This window comes from Oncorhynchus masou, chromosome 23 (genome assembly GCF_036934945.1).
Source record: "Oncorhynchus masou masou isolate Uvic2021 chromosome 23, UVic_Omas_1.1, whole genome shotgun sequence".
NCBI lineage: Eukaryota > Metazoa > Chordata > Actinopteri > Salmoniformes > Salmonidae > Oncorhynchus > Oncorhynchus masou.
Genome location: NC_088234.1, coordinates 2,250,264 through 2,273,116, shown reverse-complemented (window position 1 = coordinate 2,273,116; position 22,853 = coordinate 2,250,264). Strand labels below are relative to the sequence as shown.

The following is a 22,853-nucleotide window of genomic DNA, read 5'->3' as shown; positions in this document are numbered from 1 at the left end:
ATAAACACCCTCAATCTAACCACCCTCACCCTAACCACTCTAACACTAACCACTCTAACTACCCTAACCACCCCAACTCTAACCACCCGAACCATCCTAATCACCCTAACTCTAACCACCCTAACCACTCTAACTCTAACCACCCTAACCACTCTAACCACCCTAACCACTCTAACTCTAACCACCCTAACCACACTAACTCGAATGACCCTAACCACTCTAACCACCCTCACTCTAACCACCCTCACTCTAACCACCCTAACCACTCTAACTCTAACCACCCTAACCAACCTAACCACTCTAACTCTAACCATTCTAACCACTCTAACTCGAATGACCCTAACCACTCTAACCACCCTCACTCTAACCACCCTCACTCTAACCACCCTCACCCTAACCACTCTAACTCGAACCACCCTCACCCTAACCACCCTAACACTAACTACGCTAACCACTCTAACTCTAACCACTCTAACTCAAATGACCCTAACCACTTTAACCACCCCCACCCTAACCACACTCACTCTAACCACCCTCACTCTAACCACCCGAACCACTCTAACTCGAACCACCCTCACCCTAACCACTCTTACCACCCTCACCCTAACACTAACCACTCTAACCACCCTCACTAACCACTCTAACCACCCTCACCCTAACCACCCTAACTCTAACTACTCTAGCCACCCTCACTAACCACTCTAACCACCCTCACCCTAACCACCCTAACTCTAACCACTCTAACCACACTAACTCTAACATTTACATTACATTTACATTTAACCACTCTAACCACTCTAACCACCCTAACACTAACCACTCTAACTCTAACCACCCTAACTCTAACCACCCTAACACTTACCACCCTAATCACCCTGACACTAACCACTCTAACCACCCTAATACTAACCACTCTAACCACGCGAACTCTAACCACCCTCATTCTAACCACCCTCATTCTAACCACCCTCACCCTAACCACCCTAACCACCCTCACCACCCTAACACGAACCAATCTAACCATCCTAACCACTCTAACTTTAACCACTCTAACTCTAACCACTCTAACCCCTCTAACCACCCTAACTCTAACCACCCTAACCCCTCTAACCACCCTAACCACTCTCACTCTAACCACCCTAAACACTATAACTCGAACCACCCTTACCACTCTAACTCGAACCACCCTAACCACTCTAACTCTAACCACCCTAACCACTCTAACTCTAACCATCCTAACCACTCTAACTCTCACCACCCTAACCACTCTAACCACTCTAACTCTAACCCCCCTAACCACCCTAACCACTTTAACTCTCCTAACCACTCTAACCCCCCTAACCATTCTAACTCTAACCACCCTAACCCCTCTAACCACCCTAACCACTAACCACCCTAACTCTAACCACCCTAACCACTCTAACTCTAACCATCCTAACCACCCTAACTCTAACCACCCTAACCACTCTAACTCTAACCACCCTAACTCTAACCACCCTAACCCCTCTAACCACCCTAACCACTCTAACCACCCTAACCCCTCTAACCACCCTAACTCTAACCACCCTAACCACTCTTACTCTAACCATCCTAACCACCCTAACTCTAACCACCCTAACCACTCTAACTCTAACCCCCTAACCACCCTAACCACTTTAACTCTCCTAACCACTCTAACCCCCCTAACCATTCTAACTCTAACCACCCTAACCACCCTAACCCCTCTAACCACCCTAACCACCCTAACTCTAACCACCCTAACCACTCTAACTCTTACCACTCTAACCACCCTAACCACTCTAACTCTAACCACCCTAACCACTCTAACTCGAACCACCCTAACCACTCTAACTCTAACCACCCTAACCACTCTAACTCTAACCATCCTAACCACCCTAACTCTAACCACCCTAACCACTCTAACCACTCTAACTCTAACCACCATAACTCTAACCACCCTAACCCCTCTAACCACCCTAACTCTAACCACCCTAACCACTCTTACTCTAACCATCCTAACCACCCTAACTCTAACCACTCTAACTCTAACCCCCCTAACCACCCTAACCACTTTAACTCTCCTAACCACTCTAACCCCCCTAACCATTCTAACTCTAACCTCCCTAACCACCCTAACCCCTCTAACCACCCTAACCACTAACCACCCTAACTCTAACCACCCTAAACACTCTAACCTCTCTAACTCTAACCACCCTAACCACCCTAACTACTCTAAATCTAACCACCCTAACCACTCTAACTCTAACCACCCTAAATCTAACCACCCTAACCACTCTAACCACCCTAACTCTAACCACCCTAACGCCTCTAACCACCCTAACCACTCTAACCACCCTAACCACTCTAACCACTCTAACCACCCTAACCCCTCTAACCCCCCTAATCACTCTAACCACCCTAAACACTTTAACTCTAACCACCCTAACCCCTCTAACCACCCTAACTCTAACCACCCTAACCACTCTAATTCTTACCACCCTAACTCTAACCACCCTAACCACCCTAACTCTAACCCCCCTAACCACTCTAACCCCCCTAACCATTCTAACTCTAACCACCCTAACCACCCTAACCCCTCTAACCACCCTAACCACTCTAACCACCCTAACCACTCTAACCACTCTAACTCTAACCACCCTAACTCTAACCACCCTAACCACTCTAACCACTCTAACTCTAACCACCCTAACCACCCAAACCACTCTAACCACTCTAACCACTCTAACCACCCTAACCCCTCTAACCACCCTAACCACTCTAACCACTCTAACCACTATAACTCTAACCACTCTAACCACCCTAACCCCTCTAACCACCCTAACTCTAACCACCCAAAACACTCTAACTCTAACCACCCTAACTCTAACCACTCTAACTCTAACCACAAAACCACTCTAACTCTAACCACTCTAACCCCTCCAACCACCCTAACTCTAACCACCCTAACCACTCTAACCACTCTAACCACTATAACTCTAACCACTCTAGCCACCGTAACCACTCTAACTCTAACCACCCTAACTCTAACCACCCTAACCCCTCTAACTCTAACCACCCTAAACACTATAACTCTAACCACCCTAACCACTCTAACTCGAACCATCCTAACCACCCTATATCTAACCACTCTAACCCCTCTAACCACCCTAATCACTCTCTCTAACCACCCTAAACACTCTAACTCTAACCCCCCTAACCACTCTAACTCTAACCACCCTAACCACTCTAAATCTAACCACCCTAACCACTCTAACTCTAACCATCCTAACCACCCTAACTCTAACCACCCTAACCACTCTAGCCACTCTAACTCTAACCACCCTAACCACTCTAACTCTAACCACCCTAACCACTCTAACTCTAACCATCCTAACCACCCTAACTCTAACCACCCTAACCACTCTAGCCACTCTAACTCTAACCACTCTAACCACTATAACTCTAACCACTCTAACCAACCTAACTCTAACCACCCAAAACACTCTAACTCTAACCACCCTAACTCTAACCACCCTAATCACTCTAACCACCCTAAACACTCTAACTCTAACCCCCCTAACCACCCTAACCCCTCTAACTCTAACCACCCTAACTCTAACCACCCTAAACACTATAACTCTAACCACCCTAACCACTCTAACTCTTACCACTCTAACCACCCTAACCACTCTAACCCCCTTTCCACTCTAACCACCCTAACCACTCTAACTCTAACCACTCTAACCACCCTAACCCCCCTAACCACCCTAACCCCTCTAACCCCTCTAACTCTAACCACCCTAACTCTAACCACCCTAAATACTCTAACTCTAACCACCCTAACCACTCTAACTCTAACCACCCTAACCACTCTAACTCTAACCACCCTAACCACACTAAACACTCTAACTCTAACCACCCTAACCACCCTAACTCTAACCACCCTAACCACCCTAACTCTAACCACCCTAACCACTCTAACTCTAACCACCCTAACCACTAACCACCCTAACCACTCTAACTCTAACCACCCTAACTACTCTAAATCTAACCACCCTAACCACTCTAACCACACTAACTCTAACCACCCTAACCACTCTAACCACTTTATCTCTAACCACCCTAACACTAACCACCCTAACTCTAACCACTCTAACCATACTAACTACCCTAACACTAACCACTCTAACCATACTAACTACCCTAACACTAACCACTCTAACCACCCTAACTCGAACAACTCTAACCATACTAACTACCCTAACACTAACCACTCTAACCACCCTAACTCGAACAACTCTAACCAACCTAACCACCCTAACTCTAACCACACTAACCACACTAACTCTAACCACCCTAACCACACTAACTCTAACCACCCTAACCACACTAACTCTAACCACCCTAACCACTCTAACCACACTAACTCTAACCACCCTAACCACTCTAACCACTTTATCTCTAACCACTCTATCTCTAACCACCCTCACTCTAACTCTAACCACCCTAGCCCCTCTAATCACCCTCACTCTAAACACCCTCACTATAAACACCCTCAATCTAACCACCCTCACCCTAACCACTCTAACACTAACCACTCTAACTACCCTAACCACCCCAACTCTAACCACCCGAACCATCCTAATCACCCTAACTCTAACCACCCTAACCACTCTAACTCTAACCACCCTAACCACTCTAACCACCCTAACCACTCTAACTCTAACCACCCTAACCACACTAACTCGAATGACCCTAACCACTCTAACCACCCTCACTCTAACCACCCTCACTCTAACCACCCTAACCACTCTAACTCTAACCACCCTAACCAACCTAACCACTCTAACTCTAACCATTCTAACCACTCTAACTCGAATGACCCTAACCACTCTAACCACCCTCACTCTAACCACCCTCACTCTAACCACCCTCACCCTAACCACTCTAACTCGAACCACCCTCACCCTAACCACCCTAACACTAACTACGCTAACCACTCTAACTCTAACCACTCTAACTCAAATGACCCTAACCACTTTAACCACCCCCACCCTAACCACACTCACTCTAACCACCCTCACTCTAACCACCCGAACCACTCTAACTCGAACCACCCTCACCCTAACCACTCTTACCACCCTCACCCTAACACTAACCACTCTAACCACCCTCACTAACCACTCTAACCACCCTCACCCTAACCACCCTAACTCTAACTACTCTAGCCACCCTCACTAACCACTCTAACCACCCTCACCCTAACCACCCTAACTCTAACCACTCTAACCACACTAACTCTAACATTTACATTACATTTACATTTAACCACTCTAACCACTCTAACCACCCTAACACTAACCACTCTAACTCTAACCACCCTAACTCTAACCACCCTAACACTTACCACCCTAATCACCCTGACACTAACCACTCTAACCACCCTAATACTAACCACTCTAACCACGCGAACTCTAACCACCCTCATTCTAACCACCCTCATTCTAACCACCCTCACCCTAACCACCCTAACCACCCTCACCACCCTAACACGAACCAATCTAACCATCCTAACCACTCTAACTTTAACCACTCTAACTCTAACCACTCTAACCCCTCTAACCACCCTAACTCTAACCACCCTAACCCCTCTAACCACCCTAACCACTCTCACTCTAACCACCCTAAACACTATAACTCTAACCACCCTAACCACTCTAACTCGAACCACCCTTACCACTCTAACTCGAACCACCCTAACCACTCTAACTCTAACCACCCTAACCACTCTAACTCTAACCATCCTAACCACCCTAACTCTCACCACCCTAACCACTCTAACCACTCTAACTCTAACCCCCCTAACCACCCTAACCACTTTAACTCTCCTAACCACTCTAACCCCCCTAACCATTCTAACTCTAACCACCCTAACCACCCTAACCCCTCTAACCACCCTAACCACTAACCACCCTAACTCTAACCACCCTAACCACTCTAACTCTAACCATCCTAACCACCCTAACTCTAACCACCCTAACCACTCTAACCACTCTAACTCTAACCACCCTAACTCTAACCACCCTAACCCCTCTAACCACCCTAACCACTCTAACCACCCTAACCCCTCTAACCACCCTAACTCTAACCACCCTAACCACTCTTACTCTAACCATCCTAACCACCCTAACTCTAACCACCCTAACCACTCTAACTCTAACCCCCCTAACCACCCTAACCACTTTAACTCTCCTAACCACTCTAACCCCCCTAACCATTCTAACTCTAACCACCCTAACCACCCTAACCCCTCTAACCACCCTAACCACCCTAACTCTAACCACCCTAACCACTCTAACTCTTACCACTCTAACCACCCTAACCACTCTAACTCTAACCACCCTAACCACTCTAACTCGAACCACCCTAACCACTCTAACTCTAACCACCCTAACCACTCTAACTCTAACCATCCTAACCACCCTAACTCTAACCACCCTAACCACTCTAACCACTCTAACTCTAACCACCATAACTCTAACCACCCTAACCCCTCTAACCACCCTAACTCTAACCACCCTAACCACTCTTACTCTAACCATCCTAACCACCCTAACTCTAACCACCCTAACCACTCTAACTCTAACCCCCCTAACCACCCTAACCACTTTAACTCTCCTAACCACTCTAACCCCCCTAACCATTCTAACTCTAACCTCCCTAACCACCCTAACCCCTCTAACCACCCTAACCACTAACCACCTAACTCTAACCACCCTAAACACTCTAACCTCTCTAACTCTAACCACCCTAACCACCCTAACTACTCTAAATCTAACCACCCTAACCACTCTAACTCTAACCACCCTAATTCTAACCACCCTAACCACTCTAACCACCCTAACTCTAACCACCCTAACGCCTCTAACCACCCTAACCACTCTAACCACCCTAACCACTCTAACCACTCTAACCACCCTAACCACTCTAACCACTCTAACCACCCTAACCCCTCTAACCCCCCTAATCACTCTAACCACCCTAAACACTTTAACTCTAACCACCCTAACCCCTCTAACCACCCTAACTCTAACCACCCTAACCACTCTAATTCTTACCACCCTAACTCTAACCACCCTAACCACCCTAACTCTAACCCCCCTAACCATTCTAACTCTAACCACCCTAACCACCCTAACCCCTCTAACCACCCTAACCACTCTAACCACCCTAACCACTCTAACCACTCTAACTCTAACCACCCTAACTCTAACCACCCTAACCACTCTAACCACTCTAACTCTAACCACCCTAACCACCCAAACCACTCTAACCACTCTAACCACTCTAACCACCCTAACCCCTCTAACCACCCTAACCACTCTAACCACTCTAACCACTATAACTCTAACCACTCTAACCACCCTAACCCCTCTAACCACCCTAACTCTAACCACCCAAAACACTCTAACTCTAACCACCCTAACTCTAACCACTCTAACTCTAACCACAAAACCACTCTAACTCTAACCACTCTAACCCCTCCAACCACCCTAACTCTAACCACCCTAACCACTCTAACCACTCTAACCACTATAACTCTAACCACTCTAGCCACCGTAACCACTCTAACTCTAACCACCCTAACCATCCTAACTCTAACCACCCTAACCCCTCTAACTCTAACCACCCTAAACACTATAACTCTAACCACCCTAACCACTCTAACTCGAACCATCCTAACCACCCTATATCTAACCACTCTAACCCCTCTAACCACCCTAATCACTCTCTCTAACCACCCTAAACACTCTAACTCTAACCCCCCTAACCACTCTAACTCTAACCACCCTAACCACTCTAAATCTAACCACCCTAACCACTCTAACTCTAACCATCCTAACCACCTAACTCTAACCACCTAACCACTCTAGCCACTCTAACTCTAACCACCTAACCACTCTAACTCTAACCACCCTAACCACTCTAACTCTAACCATCCTAACCACCCTAACTCTAACCACCCTAACCACTCTAGCCACTCTAACTCTAACCACTCTAACCACTATAACTCTAACCACTCTAACCAACCTAACTCTAACCACCCAAAACACTCTAACTCTAACCACCCTAACTCTAACCACCCTAATCACTCTAACCACCCTAAACACTCTAACTCTAACCCCCCTAACCACCCTAACCCCTCTAACTCTAACCACCCTAACTCTAACCACCCTAAACACTATAACTCTAACCACCCTAACCACTCTAACTCTAAACACCCTAACTCTAACCACCCTAACCACTCTAACTCTTACCACTCTAACCACCCTAACCACTCTAACCCCCTTTCCACTCTAACCACCCTAACCACTCTAACTCTAACCACTCTAACCACCCTAACCCCTCTAACCCCCCTAATCACTCTAACCACCCTAAACACTTTAACTCTAACCACCCTAACCCCTCTAACCACCCTAACTCTAACCACCCTAACCACTCTAATTCTTACCACCCTAACCACTCTACCTCTAACCACCCTAACTCTAACCACCCTAACCCCTCTAACAACCCTAACCACTCTAACCACTCTAACTCTAACCCCCCTAACCACTCTAACCCCTAACCATTCTAACTCTAACCACCCTAACCACCCTAACCCCTCTAACCACCCTAACCACTCTAACCACTCTAACTCTAACCACCCTAACTCTAACCACCCTAACCACTCTAACTCTAACCACCCAAACCACTCTAACCACTCTAACCACCCTAACCCCTCTAACCACCCTAACCACTCTAACCACTATAACTCTAACCACTCTAACCACCCTAACCCCTCTAACCACCCTAACTCTAACCACCCAAAACACTCTAACTCTAACCACCCTAACCACTCTAACTCTAACCACAAAACCACTCTAACTCTAACCACTAACCACCCTAACCCCTCCAACCACCCTAACTCTAACCACCCTAACCACTCTAACCACTCTAACCACTATAACTCTAACCACTCTAGCCACCCTAACCACTCTAACCACCCTAACCATCCTAACTCTAACCACCCTAAACACTCTAACTCTAACCACCCTAAACACTATAACTCTAACCACCCTAACCACTCTAACTCTAACCATCCTAACCACCCTAAATCTAACCACCCTAATCACTCTCTCTAACCACCCTAAACACTCTAACTCTAACCACCCTAACCACTCTAACCACTATAACTCTAACCACCCTAACCCCTCTAACTCTAACCACCCTAACCACTCTAACCACTCTAACCACCCTAACTCTAACCACCCTAACCACTCTAACTCTAACCACCCTAACCATCCTAACTCTAACCACCCAAACCACCCTAACCACTCTAACTCTAACCCCCCTAACCACCCTAACCACTTTAACTCTCCTAACCACTCTAACCCCCCTAACCATTCTAACTCTAACCACCCTAACCACCCTAACCCCTCTAACCACCCTAACCACTCTAACCACCCTAAACACTCTAACTCTAACCACCCTAACTCTAACCCCCCTAACCACTCTAACTCTAACCACCCTAATCACTCTAACTCTAACCACCCTAACCACTATAACTCTAACCCCCCTAACCACTATAACTCGAACCACCCTAACCACTCTAACTCTAACCACCCTAACCACTCTAACTCTAACCACCCTAAACACTCTAACTCTAACCACCCTAACCACCCTAACTCTAACCACCCTAACCACTCTAACTCTAACCCCCCTAACCACTCTAACTCTAACCACCCTAACCCCTCTAACCACCCTAACCACTAACCACCCTAACTCTAACCCCCCTAACCACCCTAACTCTAACCACCCTAACCACTCTAACTCTAACCACCCTAAACACTCTAACTCTAACCACCCTAACCACCCTAACTCTAACCCCCCTAACCACTTTAACTCTCCTAACCACTCTAACCACCCTAACCATTCTAACTCTAACCTCCCTAACCACCCTAACCCCTCTAACCACCCTAACCACTAACCACCCTAACTCTAACCACCCTAACCACTCTTAACTCCAACCACCCTAACCACCCTAACTCTAACCACCCTAACCCCTCTAACCACCCTAACCACTCTAACTCAAACCACCCTAACCACTCTAACTCTAACCATCCTAACCACCCTAAATCTAACCACTCTAACCCCTCATCACTCTCTCTAACCACCCTAAACACTCTAACTCTAACCACCCTAACTCTAACCACCCTAACCACTCTAACTCTAACCACCCTAACCACTCTAACTCTAACCACCCTAACTCTAACCACCCTAACCACTCTAACTCTAACCACCCTAACCAACCTAACTCTAACCACCCTAACCAACCTAACTCTAACCACTCTAACTCTAACCATCCTAACCACCCTAACTCTAACCACCCTAACCACTCTAACTCTAACCACCCTAACCAACCTAACTCTAACCACCCTAACTCTAACCACCCTAACTCTAACCACCATAACCACCCTAACTCTTACCACTCTAACCACCCTAACCCCTCTGACTCTAACCACCCTAACCACCCTAACTCTAACCACCCTAACCACTCTAACTCTTACCACTCTAACCACCCTAACCCCTCTGACTCTAACCACCCTAACCACCCTAACTCTAACCACCCTAACCACTCTAACTCTAACCCCCCTAACCACTCTAACCCCTCTAACCCCCCTAACCACCCTAACCCCTCTAACCACCCTAACCACTCTAACCACCCTAACTCTAACCCCCCTAACCACTCTAACTCTAACCACCCTAACCACTCTAACCCCCCTAACCACTCTAACTCTAACCACTCTAACCCCTCTAACTCTAACCACCCTAACCACTCTAACTCTAACCACCCTAACCCCTCTTACCACCGTAACCACTCTAACTCTAACCACCCTAACCACTCTAACCATAACCACCCTAACCACTCTAACTCTAACCACCCTAACCACCCTAACTCTAACCACCCGAATATAACATATATTGTATAGAATAATATGATGTTCAATCCTAGGTGAGGAACAACCCTAAGCGTTCGTGTCAGTTTAACCGTTCCACTCTAGAGGAGTGTTCTGGGATCACAGACCGGACCTACGGTTACCAGAAGGGACAACCCTGTGTTCTCATCAAACTGAACCGGGTAAACACACACACACCCCCCCACACACACACACACACACCATCACACATACACACTCACCTGCTAACCCCCTGGTAAACCTTGACCTCCAACCTCTGTCCTCAGGTGATCGGGATGCTTCCAGGGAAGGACGGCCAATCTCCCTATGTCACCTGTGGAGCCAAGGTCAGGCTGGCTATGTCAACCTACTGTCACTGCTATGTCACCCTACTGTCACTGCTATGTCACCCTTATGTATTGTCGGAACTCTCTTCATCATGTGTTTCACTCATCTTTACCTTTTAATGTCATCATTCCGTCTCTCTCCATCTCTCTCTCTCTCTCTCTCTGTGTGTTTTTGTCTTTCATCCCTCCATTATCAGAGATATAAAGTGGGGCAAGATGAATGGGTAAGACTGACCTGGAAAATGATAGATAGACAACTTCAGAAAGTATTTACAGGCCTTAGCAAATGTATTATCAGTAGTTGATCCTAGGTCCTGGCAGCGTTGTGCAGACTCAGGACAACTGAGCTTTGGAGGAATACGCAGATTTAAAGAAGAGTCCGTAATTTGCTTTCTAATGATCATGATCTTTTCCTCAAAGAAGTTCATGAATATATCACTGCTGAAGTGAAAGCCATCCTGCTTTTTATCAAATCAAATCAAATTTATTTTGTCACATACACATGGTTAGCAGATGCTAATGCGAGTGTAGCGAAATGCTTGTGCTTCTAGTTCCGACAATGCAGTAATAACCAACAAGTAATCTAACTAACAATTCCAAAACTACTACCTTATAGAGACAAGTGTAAGGGGATAAAGAATATGTACATAAAGATATATGAATGAGTGATGGTGCAGAGCAGCATAGGCAAGATACAGTAGATGGTATCGAGTACAGTATATACATATGAGATGAGTATGTAAACAAAGTGGCATAGTTAAAGTGGCTAGTGATACATGTATTACATAAGGATGCAGTAGATGATAGAGTACAGTATATACGTATGCATATGAGATGAATAATGTAGGGTAAGTAACATTATATAAGGTAGCATTGTTTAAAGTGGCTAGTGATATATTTACATCAATTCCCATCAATTCCCATTATTAAAGTGGCTGGAGTTGAGTCAGTGTCAGTGTGTTGGCAGCAGCCACTCAATGTTAGTGGTGGCTGTTTAACAGTCTGATGGCCTTGAGATAGAAGCTGTTTTTCAGTCTCTCGGTCCCAGCTTTGATGCGCCTGTACTGACCTCGCCTTCTGGATGATAGCGGGGTGAACAGGCAGTGGCTCGGGTGGTTGTTGTCCTTGATGATCTTTATGGCCTTCCTGTGACATCGGGTGGTGTAGGTGTCCTGGAGGGCAGGTAGTTTGCCCCCGGTGATGCGTTGTGCAGACCTCACTACCATCTGGAGAGCCTTACGGTTGTGGGCGGAGCAGTTGCCGTACCAGGCGGTGATACAGCCCGACAGGATGCTCTCGATTGTGCATCTGTAGAAGTTTGTGAGTGCTTTTGGTGACAAGCCGAATTTCTTCAGCCTCCTGAGGTTGAAGAGGCGCTGCTGCGTCTTCTTCACGATGCTGTCTGTGTGAGTGGACCAATTCAGTTTGTCTGTGATGTGTATGCCGAGGAACTTAAAACTTACTACCCTCTCCACTACTGTTCCATAATTTACATTTACATTTAAGTCATTTAGCAGACGCTCTTATCCAGAGCGACTTACAAATTGGTGAATTCACCTTCTGACATCCAGTGGAACAGCCACTTTACAATAGTGCATCTAAATCATTAAGGGGGGGGGGGGTGAGAAGGATTACTTATCCTATCCTAGGTATTCCTTGAAGAGGTGGGGTTTCAGGTGTCTCCGGAAGGTGGTGATTGACTCCGCTGTCCTGGCGTCGTGAGGGAGTTTGTTCCACCATTGGGGGGCCAGAGCAGCGAACAGTTTTGACTGGGCTGAGCGGGAACTGTACTTCCTCAGTGGTAGGGAGGCGAGCAGGCCAGAGGTGGATGAACGCAGTGCCCTTGTTTGGGTGTAGGGCCTGATCAGAGCCTGGAGGTACTGCGGTGCCGTTCCCCTCACAGCTCCGTAGGCAAGCACCATGGTCTTGTAGCGGATGCGAGCTTCAACTGGAAGCCAGTGGAGAGAGCGGAGGAGCGGGGTGACGTGAGAGAACTTGGGAAGGTTGAACACCAGACGGGCTGCGGCGTTCTGGATGAGTTGTAGGGGTTTGATGGCACAGGCAGGGAGCCCAGCCAACAGCGAGTTGCAGTAATCCAGACGGGAGATGACAAGTGCCTGGATTAGGACCTGCGCCGCTTCCTGTGTGAGGCAGGGGCGTACTCTGCGGATGTTGTAGAGCATGAACCTACAGGAACGGGCCACCGCCTTGATGTTAGTTGAGAACGACAGGGTGTTGTCCAGGATCACGCCAAGGTTCTTAGCGCTCTGGGAGGAGGAAACAATGGAGTTGTCAACCGTGATGGCAAGATCATGGAACGGGCAGTCCTTCCCCGGGAGGAAGAGCAGCTCCGTCTTGCCGAGGTTCAGCTTGAGGTGGTGATCCGTCATCCACACTGATATGTCTGCCAGACATGCAGAGATGCGGTCGCCACCTGGTCATCAGAAGGGGGAAAGGAGAAGATTAATTGTGTGTCGTCTGCATAGCAATGATAGGAGAGACCATGTGAGGTTATGACAGAGCCAAGTGACTTGGTGTATAGCGAGAATAGGAGAGGGCCTAGAACAGAGCCCTGGGGGACACCAGTGGTGAGAGCGCGTGGCGAGGAGACAGATTCTCGCCACGCCACCTGGTAGGAGCGACCTGTCAGGTAGGACGCAATCCAAGCGTGGGCCGCGCCGGAGATGCCCAACTCGGAGAGGGTGGAGAGGAGGATCTGATGGTTCACAGTGTCGAAGGCAGCCGATAGGTCTAGAAGGATGAGAGCAGAGGAGAGAGAGTTAGCTTTAGCAGTGCGGAGCGCCTCCGTGATACAGAGAAGAGCAGTCTCAGTTGAATGACTAGTCTTGAAACCTGACTGATTTGGATCAAGAAGGTCATTCTGAGAGAGATAGCGGGAGAGCTGACCAAGGACGGCACGTTCAAGAGTTTTGGAGAGAAAAGAAAGAAGGGATACTGGTCTGTAGTTGTTGACATCGGAGGGATCGAGTGTAGGTTTTTTCAGAAGGGTGCAACTCTCGCTCTCTTGAAGACGGAAGGGACGTAGCCAGCGGTCAGGGATGAGTTGATGAGCGAGGTGAGGTAAGGGAGAAGGTCTCCGGAAATGGTCTGGAGAAGAGAGGAGGGGATAGGGTCAAGCGGGCAGGTTGTTGGGCGGCCGGCCGTCACAAGAAGCGAGATTTCATCTGGAGAGAGAGGGGAGAAAGAGGTCAGAGCACAGGGTAGGGCAGTGTGAGCAGAACCAGCGGTGTCGTTTGACTTAGCAAACGAGGATCGGATGTCGTCGACCTTCTTTTCAAAATGGTTGACGAAGTCATCTGCAGAGAGGGAGGAGGGGGGAGGGGGAGGAGGATTCAGGAGGGAGGAGAAGGTGGCAAAGAGCTTCCTAGGGTTAGAGGCAGATGCTTGGAATTTAGAGTGGAAGAAAGTGGCTTTAGCAGCAGAGACAGAGGAGGAAAATGTAGAGAGGAGGGAGTGAAAGGATGCCAGGTCCGCAGGGAGGCGAGTTTTCCTCCATTTCCGCTCGGCTGCCCGGAGCACTGTTCTGTGAGCTCGCAGTGAGTCGTCGAGCCACGGAGCGGGAGGGGAGGACCGAGCCGGCCTGGAGGATAGGGGACATAGAGAGTCAAAGGATGCTGAAAGGGAAGAGAGGAGGGTTGAGGAGGCAGAATCAGGAGATAGGTTGGAGAAGGTATGAGCAGAGGAAGAGATGATAGGATGGAAGAGGAGAGAGTAGCGGGGGAGAGAGAGCGAAGGTTGGGACGGCGCGATACCATCCGAGTAGGGGCAGTGTGGGAAGTGTTGGATGAGAGCGAGAGGGAAAAGGATACAAGGTAGTGGTCGGAGACTTGGAGGAGCTGCAATGAGGTTAGTGGAAGAACAGCATCTAGTAAAGATGAGGTCGGCGTATTGCCTGCCTTGTGAGTAGGGGGAAGGTGAGAGGGTGAGGTCAAAAGAGGAGAGGAGTGGAAAGAAGGAGGCAGAGAGGAATGAGTCAAAGGTAGACGTGGAGAGGTTAAAGTCGCCCAGGACTGTGAGAGGTGAGCCGTCCTCAGGAAAGGAGCTTATCAAGGCATCAAGCTCATTGATGAACTCTCCGAGGGAACCTGGAGGGCGATAAATGATAAGGATGTTAAGCTTGAAAGGGCTGGTAACTGTGACAGCATGGAATTCAAAGGAGGCGATAGACAGATGGGTAAGGGGAGAAAGAGAGAATGACCACTTGGGAGAGATGAGGATCCCGGTGCCACCACCCCGCTGACCAGAAGCTCTCGGGGTGTGCGAGAACACATGGGCGGACGAAGAGAGAGCAGTAGGAGTAGCAGTGTTGTCTGTGGTGATCCATGTTTCCGTCAGTGCCAAGAAGTCGAGGGACTGGAGGGAGGCATAGGCTGAGATGAGCTCTGCCTTGTTGGCCGCAGATCGGCAGTTCCAGAGGCTACCGGAGACCTGGAACTCCACGTGGGTCGTGCGCGCTGGGACCACCAGACTAGGGTGGCCGCGGCCACGCGGTGTGGAGCGTTTGTATGGTCTGTGCAGAGAGGAGAGAACAGGGATAGATAGACACATAGTTAACAGGCTACAGAAGAGGCTACGCTAATGCAAAGGAGATTGGAATGACAAGTGGACTACACTTATCGAATGTTCAGAACGTTAAGCTTACGTAGCAAGAATCTTATTGACTAAAATGATTGAAATGATACAGTACTGCTGGAGTAGGCTAGCTGGCAGTGGCTACGTTGTTGACACTACACTAATCAAGTCGTTCCGTCGAGTGTAATAGTTTCTACAGTGGATAGGGGGGTGTTCCCTCTGCTGTTTCCTGAAGTCCACAATCATCTCCTTAGTTTTGTTGACATTGAGTGTGAGGTTATTTTCCTGACACCACACTCCGAGGGCCCTCACCTCCTCCCTGTAGGCCGTCTCGTCATTGTTGGTAATCAAGCCTACCACTGTTGTGTCGTCCGCAAACTTGATGATTGAGTTGGAGGCGTGCGTGGCCGCGCAGTCGTGGGTGAACAGGGAGTACAGGACAGGGCTCAGAACGCACCCTTGTGGGGCCCCAGTGTTGAGGATCAGCGGGGTGGAGATGTTGTTGTCTACCCTCACCACCAGGGTTGGCCCGTCAGGAAGTCCAGTACCCAGTTGCACAAGGCGGGGTCGAGACCCAGGGTCTCGAGCTTGATGACGAGCTTGGAGGGCACTATGGTGTTAAATGCCGAGCTGTAGTCGATGAACAGCATTCTCACATAGGTATTCCTCTTGTCCAGATGGGTTAGGGCAGTGTGCAGTGTGGTTGAGATTGCATCGTCTGTGGACCTATTTGGGCGGTAAGCAAATTGGAGTGGGTCTAGGGTGTCAGGTAGGGTGGAGGTGATATGGTCCTTGACTCGTCTCTCAAAGCACTTCATGATGATGGAAGTGAGTGCTACGGGGCGGTAGTCGTTTAGCTCAGTTACCTCAGCTTTCTTGGGAACAGGAACAATGATGGCCCTCTTGAAGCATGTGGGAACAACAGACTGGGATAGGGATTGATTGAATATGTCCGTAAACACACCAGCCAGCTGGTCTGCGCATGCTCTGAGGGCGCGGCTGGGGATGCCGTCTGGGCCTGCAGCCTTGCGTAGGTTGTTAAATGTTTTCCTCACGTCGGCTGCAGTGAAGGAGAGTCTGCATGTTTTAGTTGCGGGCCGTGTCAGTGGCACTGTATTGTCCTCAAAGCGGGCAAAAAGTTATTTAGTCTGCCTGGGAGCAAGACATCCTGGTCCATGACGGGGCTGGTTTTCTTTTTGTAATCCGTGATTGACTGTAGACCCTGCCACATTCTACTTTGTCTCTATACTGACGCTTAGTTAGCTTTGCGACAGTATCAAAAATAAATGTTGGATTGTTCTTATTCTCCTCTTTGCTTTATCTTGGCCAGGTCGCAGTTGTAAATGAGAACGTGTTCTCAACTTGCCTACCTGGTTAAATAAAGGTGAAATTAAAAAATTAATAAAAAAATAGGATGATCGAGCAGCAGTGAAAGACTTCCAGTTTGGTGTGGCACCATTTCCGTTCCAATGTTCTGGAAGCTTCAGAGCTCAGGTATTTTCTTTATACCAGGGAGCTAGTTTCTCATGACAAATGTTTTTGGTTTTCTGCGACTGCATCTAGGGTATTACGCAAGGTTAAATGTAGTTCCTCAGTTAGGTGGATAACCGATTTTTGTACTCTGATGTCCTTGGGTAGGTGGAGGGAGTAAATTAGGGCTATCTTCTGTATCCAACCCCTACCATGTCACAACACAACTGATTGGCTCAAACACATTAAGGAAAGAAATTCCACAAATTAACTTTTAACAAGGCACACCTGTTATTTGAAACACATTCCAGGTGACTACCTCATGAAGCTGGTTGAGAGAATGCCAAGAGTGTGCAAAGCTGTCATCAAGGCAAAGGGTGGCTACTGTGAAGAATCTCAAATATAAAATATATTTTAATTTGTTTGACACTTCGTTTGGTTACTACATGATTCCATATGTGTTATTTCATAGTTTTGATGTCTTAGTATATATAAAGGATAGTATATATAGTATATATAAAGGAAAACCCTTGAATGAGTAGGTGTGTCCAAATTTTTGACTGGTACTGTATGTAACTTAGATATTTCTGTATTTAATTTGTACATTTGTAAAAATGTGTAAAAACATGTTTTCATTTTGTCATTATGGGATATTGTGTGCAGATGGGTGAGAAACAAATCAATGTAATCCATTTTGAAATTAGGCTGTAACACAACAAAATGAGTCAAGGGTATGAATACTTTCTGAAGGCCCAGCAGATAGATATAGATAGATATAGATGGATATATAGATAGATATAGATATATATTTTATAGATATATAGATAGATATAGAGATAGCGATATATATATATATATATATATAGAGATATAGATAGATATATAGATAGATATAGAGATATAGATAGATATAGAGATATAGATAGATATAGTTAGATATAGAGATAGCGATATAGATATATAGATATATATAGATGGATAGGGCGGTAGCCTAGCGGTTAAGCCTAACATCTGTCAATGTGCCCTTGAGCAAGGCACTTGACCTTAATTGCTCCTGTAAGTCGCTCTGCTAAAATGTAATAGATACGAGTTCAACCAATAGAATTATCAATAGAAAGCTGACTGTGTGTGTCTACAGAAAGAGGACAGTGATGCGATCGGAGACGGAACCTTTAACCTCATGACTCTGTGTGTGTCTACAGAAAGAGGACAGTGATGCGATCGGAGAGTTGGCCTACTACCCTCCCAACGGAACCTTTAACCTCATGTACTTCCCCTACTATGGCAAGAAGGCCCAGGTACACAGAGTCACACAGCCCTTCACCAGTGGTGTCCCCATTCAGTCAGAGCCATGAAGTACACGAGGATGGACAGACTTTTCTAGATCTAGAGCTGTACTCATCATCATTCTATGTCCAAAATGTCTAGTTTTCTAAATATACCTCTTTATCGGTTCAATTATCATTTAAATTAATGATGTACATTGATTATTTAAGAGTTGTAAATATATATACAAATATATTATATTTATTTAAATATATTTATATATATTATAAAATCTGAGAGGGCATGTGCCTTTTGACGCAACTGCCCTTTACTAAGCTGAATATCTTCTTTAACTTTTTCTCTCTCTGTGTTTATCTCTCTCCGTGTGTTTCTCTCTGTGTTTCTCTCTGTGTGTTTCTCTTTCTGTGTTTCTCTCTGTTTCTCTGTGTTTCTCTCTCTGTGTTTCTCTCTGTGTGTTTCTCTCTGTGTGTTGCTCTCTCTCTATGTTTCTCTCTGTGTGTTTCTCTTTGTGTTTCTCTCTCTCTCTCTGTGTTTCTCTCTTTGTGTGTTTCTCTCTCTGTATGGATGTAGCTGAACTACTCCCAGCCCCTGGTAGCAGTGAAGTTCCTCAACATCTCTCTGAATACAGATGTGAATGTTGAGTGTAAGATCAACTCCAACACACTGAAGACCGGTGGAGAGAGAGACAAGTTCGCTGGACGCGTCTCTTTCAAACTCAGAATCACCTCACCTAAGAACTAGACCACTAAACACTACACACACACACACTACTAGGAGGAAAGGAGGTCCAATGTGTCTCCTTCTTCATCTGTCTCTCTCCCTCTCTTATTCTCTCTGTCTCTCTCTCTTTTTCTCTCTCCCTCTCTTATTCTCTCTGTCTCGCTCTTTTTTTCTCTCTCCCTCTCTTTTTCTCTGTATCTCTCCCTCTGTCTTTCTCTCTCTCTATCATTCTACTCATCCCTCTCTCTTTCTGTCTCTCTCCCTCTATCTCTCCATCAGTCTGCTCATCCCCCTCTCTAATCTGTTTTTCTGTAATCCTCATCAACGCCCCTCCCCCTGCCCTCTGCTCTTCCTCATTTTCCCACTCTCCACCGAATAATTATGCTTTTCTCTTCCTCCTCCTCTTAGGGTTCTTAGTAACTTATCAAACAATTTTTATTTTTTGTGTGTTGATGAATTTGGTCTTTAATTTAATTTATACTTTTGAAATGGATGTCTCCTTTATCGGAAATGAAAGCCTTCTACTACACACACACACACACACACACACACACACACACACACACACACACACACACACACACACACACACACACACACACACACACACACACACACGAGCCCAAGTCCAGGATATTTTTGTTGTTGTTTTCAGTCCATTTAATCAGAGAATCTTTCTTCAACAATATATATGACATTTATCAGAGTGGGTGACTGAGTGTAAATAGATATTTTCTTGTGGATGCTTTAGACACATAGAGGATTTGAGATTTAAAATAAAAGATGGCATGATGATATGATACCTATGAATTTCCCAACGCTGTAAGATTCATTTAAAGAGTTAAGTAGTGTCAGGTAAACAGAGTGAAGGGTAAAGGTTAGAGGTTAAGACGGAGTAATGGTTAGAGTAGAGTTAGAGGCAGCTGGCTAACAGACAGACTTTTAGTAATGTCAGTTAGTGTGTTTTATTTTCTGTTCAGTTTGTTGTGGTAGAGCTGCTCTGTTAGCCGCTTGGTCCTGGTGTCCTGGTTGGCCAGCTAGCTGTTAACCGCTAGGTCGCTAGATCCTGGTTAGCCAGCTAGCTGTTAGCCATACTGCTAGGTCCTGGTTAGCTAGCTGTTAGCCCCTAGATCATATAGGTCCTGGGTACCTAGCTGTAAGCCATATCGCTAGGTCACTAGTTGCTAGGTCAGTTTGAATACCTGTGGTGCGTTTGAATACTTTACGGGAAGTGGACGATATATTGAGATGATATTGGGGCAATATCGGGGTAATACTGGGGTGATATTGGGGCAACACTGGGTCGATATTGAGGTCATACTGGGTCGATATTGGGGTGATACTGGGTCGATATTGGGGTGATACTGGGTCGATACTGGGGCGATATTGGGTCGATATTGGGGTGATACTGGGTCGATATTGGGGCGATATTGGGGCAATATTGGGGCAATATTGAGGTGATACTGGGTCGATATTGTGATACTGGGTTGATATTGGGGTGGAACGGGTGATATTGGGGTGATACTGGGTCGATACTGGGGCGATATTGGGTCGATACTGGGGTGATATTGGGGCAATACTGGGTCGATATTGGGGTGATACTGGGTTGATACTGGGGTGATACTGGGTCGATATTGGGGTAATACTGGGGTGATATTGGGGTGATATTGGGTCGATATTGGGTCGATATTGGGGTGATATTGGGTCGATATTGGGGTGATACTGGGTCGATATTGGGGTGATACTGGGTCGATATTGGGGTGATACTGGGTCGATATCATATCAAGGGGATTTCTGCTTTTAATGTCTTTCTTTTTTATTCTGTTTCTCCACTCGTTTATTTGTGCTGTGTTTGTGTGTGTCATCAGCTTAGTGGCGTGTTTAGAACACAACATTGTGTACAGTTACCACGGCAACCACAGCATCAGGCCGGAGTCTCGCCCAAACTTCACCACACACCCGCCACTCACACTGTTGTGCCACATGTGAGCCTTTCGTCTTGCGGTTGGTCATGCCCCTTTAATCTCTAAACCAATCCTTTCCCTTTAAACAGTGATGCCACTTCCTGGTCTGTCTGACCAATCAGAGCCCAGCCTGTCTCCATCCCTCCATCTTAGTAAGAATTTGTTTTCTTTTCATTTGTTCTCAGTTCCTTTTCTGTGCAACGTTCAGCAGATACAAACTAGATGTGGTTAATAATGACATCATCTGTATTACTGCCTCAGATATTCCATGTGGAGCCTTCTGAAGAATATTGCTGTAAAAACAAGAAATAAAAAGATTTTGTGTTTAAAACGTTTGTCTCGAGTGCTTTGAGAGAAAGGAGAGAGGGATGAAAGAGAGAGTGTGGCTCATTTAAGATGTATATGTCTCCTCTCACATTACCCAGGATGCACCTTACTACACCAGAAGTAAAACCTAGCTAGATAAGAGTTATCAGGATCAGATATGACACATTTATACCAGACCAGACTCAGATATAGACAGTATCTGTGTGATTGAGATAGATGGATACATTTAGAGACGATAGATGGTCATGTGTGTACTAAGGAAGTCAAGGTTAGGCTGGAGGCTAGGTATCATGTCTGTAATTGTGTGTATAAACACACAGCAGGTTATATAAACAGAGTGACCGTAGCTGACAAAAGAGAAGAGACCTTATATAAGAACATATGAATGATACTGATGCTGTACAGAGAGAAAGATGGATGGAGGGAGGGGGGGCAGGGTTAGGACATATGAAGAGAGGAGGGGGGGGGGCAGGGTTAGGACATATGAAGAGAGGAGGGAGGGGGGGGGGTTAGGACATATGAAGAGAGGAGGGGGGGGGAAGGGTTAGGACATATGAAGAGAGGAGGGAGGGGGGGGCAGGGTTAGGACATATGAAGAGAGGAGGGAGGGGGGCGCAGGGTTAGGACATGAGAGGGGGGGGGGGGCAGGGTTAGGACATATGAAGAGAGGAGGAGGGGGGGGGCAGGGTTAGGACATATGAAGAGAGGAGGGAGGGGGGGCAGGGTTAGTACATATGAAGAGAGGAGGGAGGGGGGGGCAGGGTTAGGACATATGAAGAGAGGAGGGGGAGGGGGGGCAGGGTTAGGACATATGAAGAGAGGGGGGGGGGAAGGGTTAGGACATATGAAGAGAGGAGGGAGGGGGGGGGCAGGGTTAGGACATATGAAGAGAGGAGGGAGGGGGCGCAGGGTTAGGACATGAGGAGGGGGGGGCAGGGTTAGGACATATGAAGAGAGGAGGGGGGGGAAGGGTTAGGACATATGAAGAGAGGAGGGAGGGGGGGCAGGGTTAGGACATATGAAGAGAGGAGGGAGGGGGCGCAGGGTTAGGACATGAGGAGGGGGGGGCAGGGTTAGGACATATGAAGAGAGGAGGGAGGGGGGGCAGGGTTAGGACATATGAAGAGAGGAGGGAGGGGTGGGCAGGG

The 22,853-nt window shown here is 47.0% G+C and overlaps 1 protein-coding gene across 1 annotated transcript in view; it reads left to right on the top strand.

Annotated features, from left to right (window-relative positions):
* Positions 1 to 21,709, top strand: part of atp1b2a (ATPase Na+/K+ transporting subunit beta 2a) — a 63,685-nt gene extending 41,976 nt beyond the window's left edge. Inside the window, 4 exon segments of the mRNA XM_064932850.1 lie at positions 11,054 to 11,179; positions 11,285 to 11,344; positions 18,610 to 18,705; positions 19,265 to 21,709. Of these exon segments, the coding sequence (XP_064788922.1) occupies positions 11,054 to 11,179; positions 11,285 to 11,344; positions 18,610 to 18,705; positions 19,265 to 19,435 (453 nt within the window). The 3' untranslated portion in view covers positions 19,436 to 21,709.
* Positions 21,710 to 22,853: the final 1,144 nt, after the last annotated feature.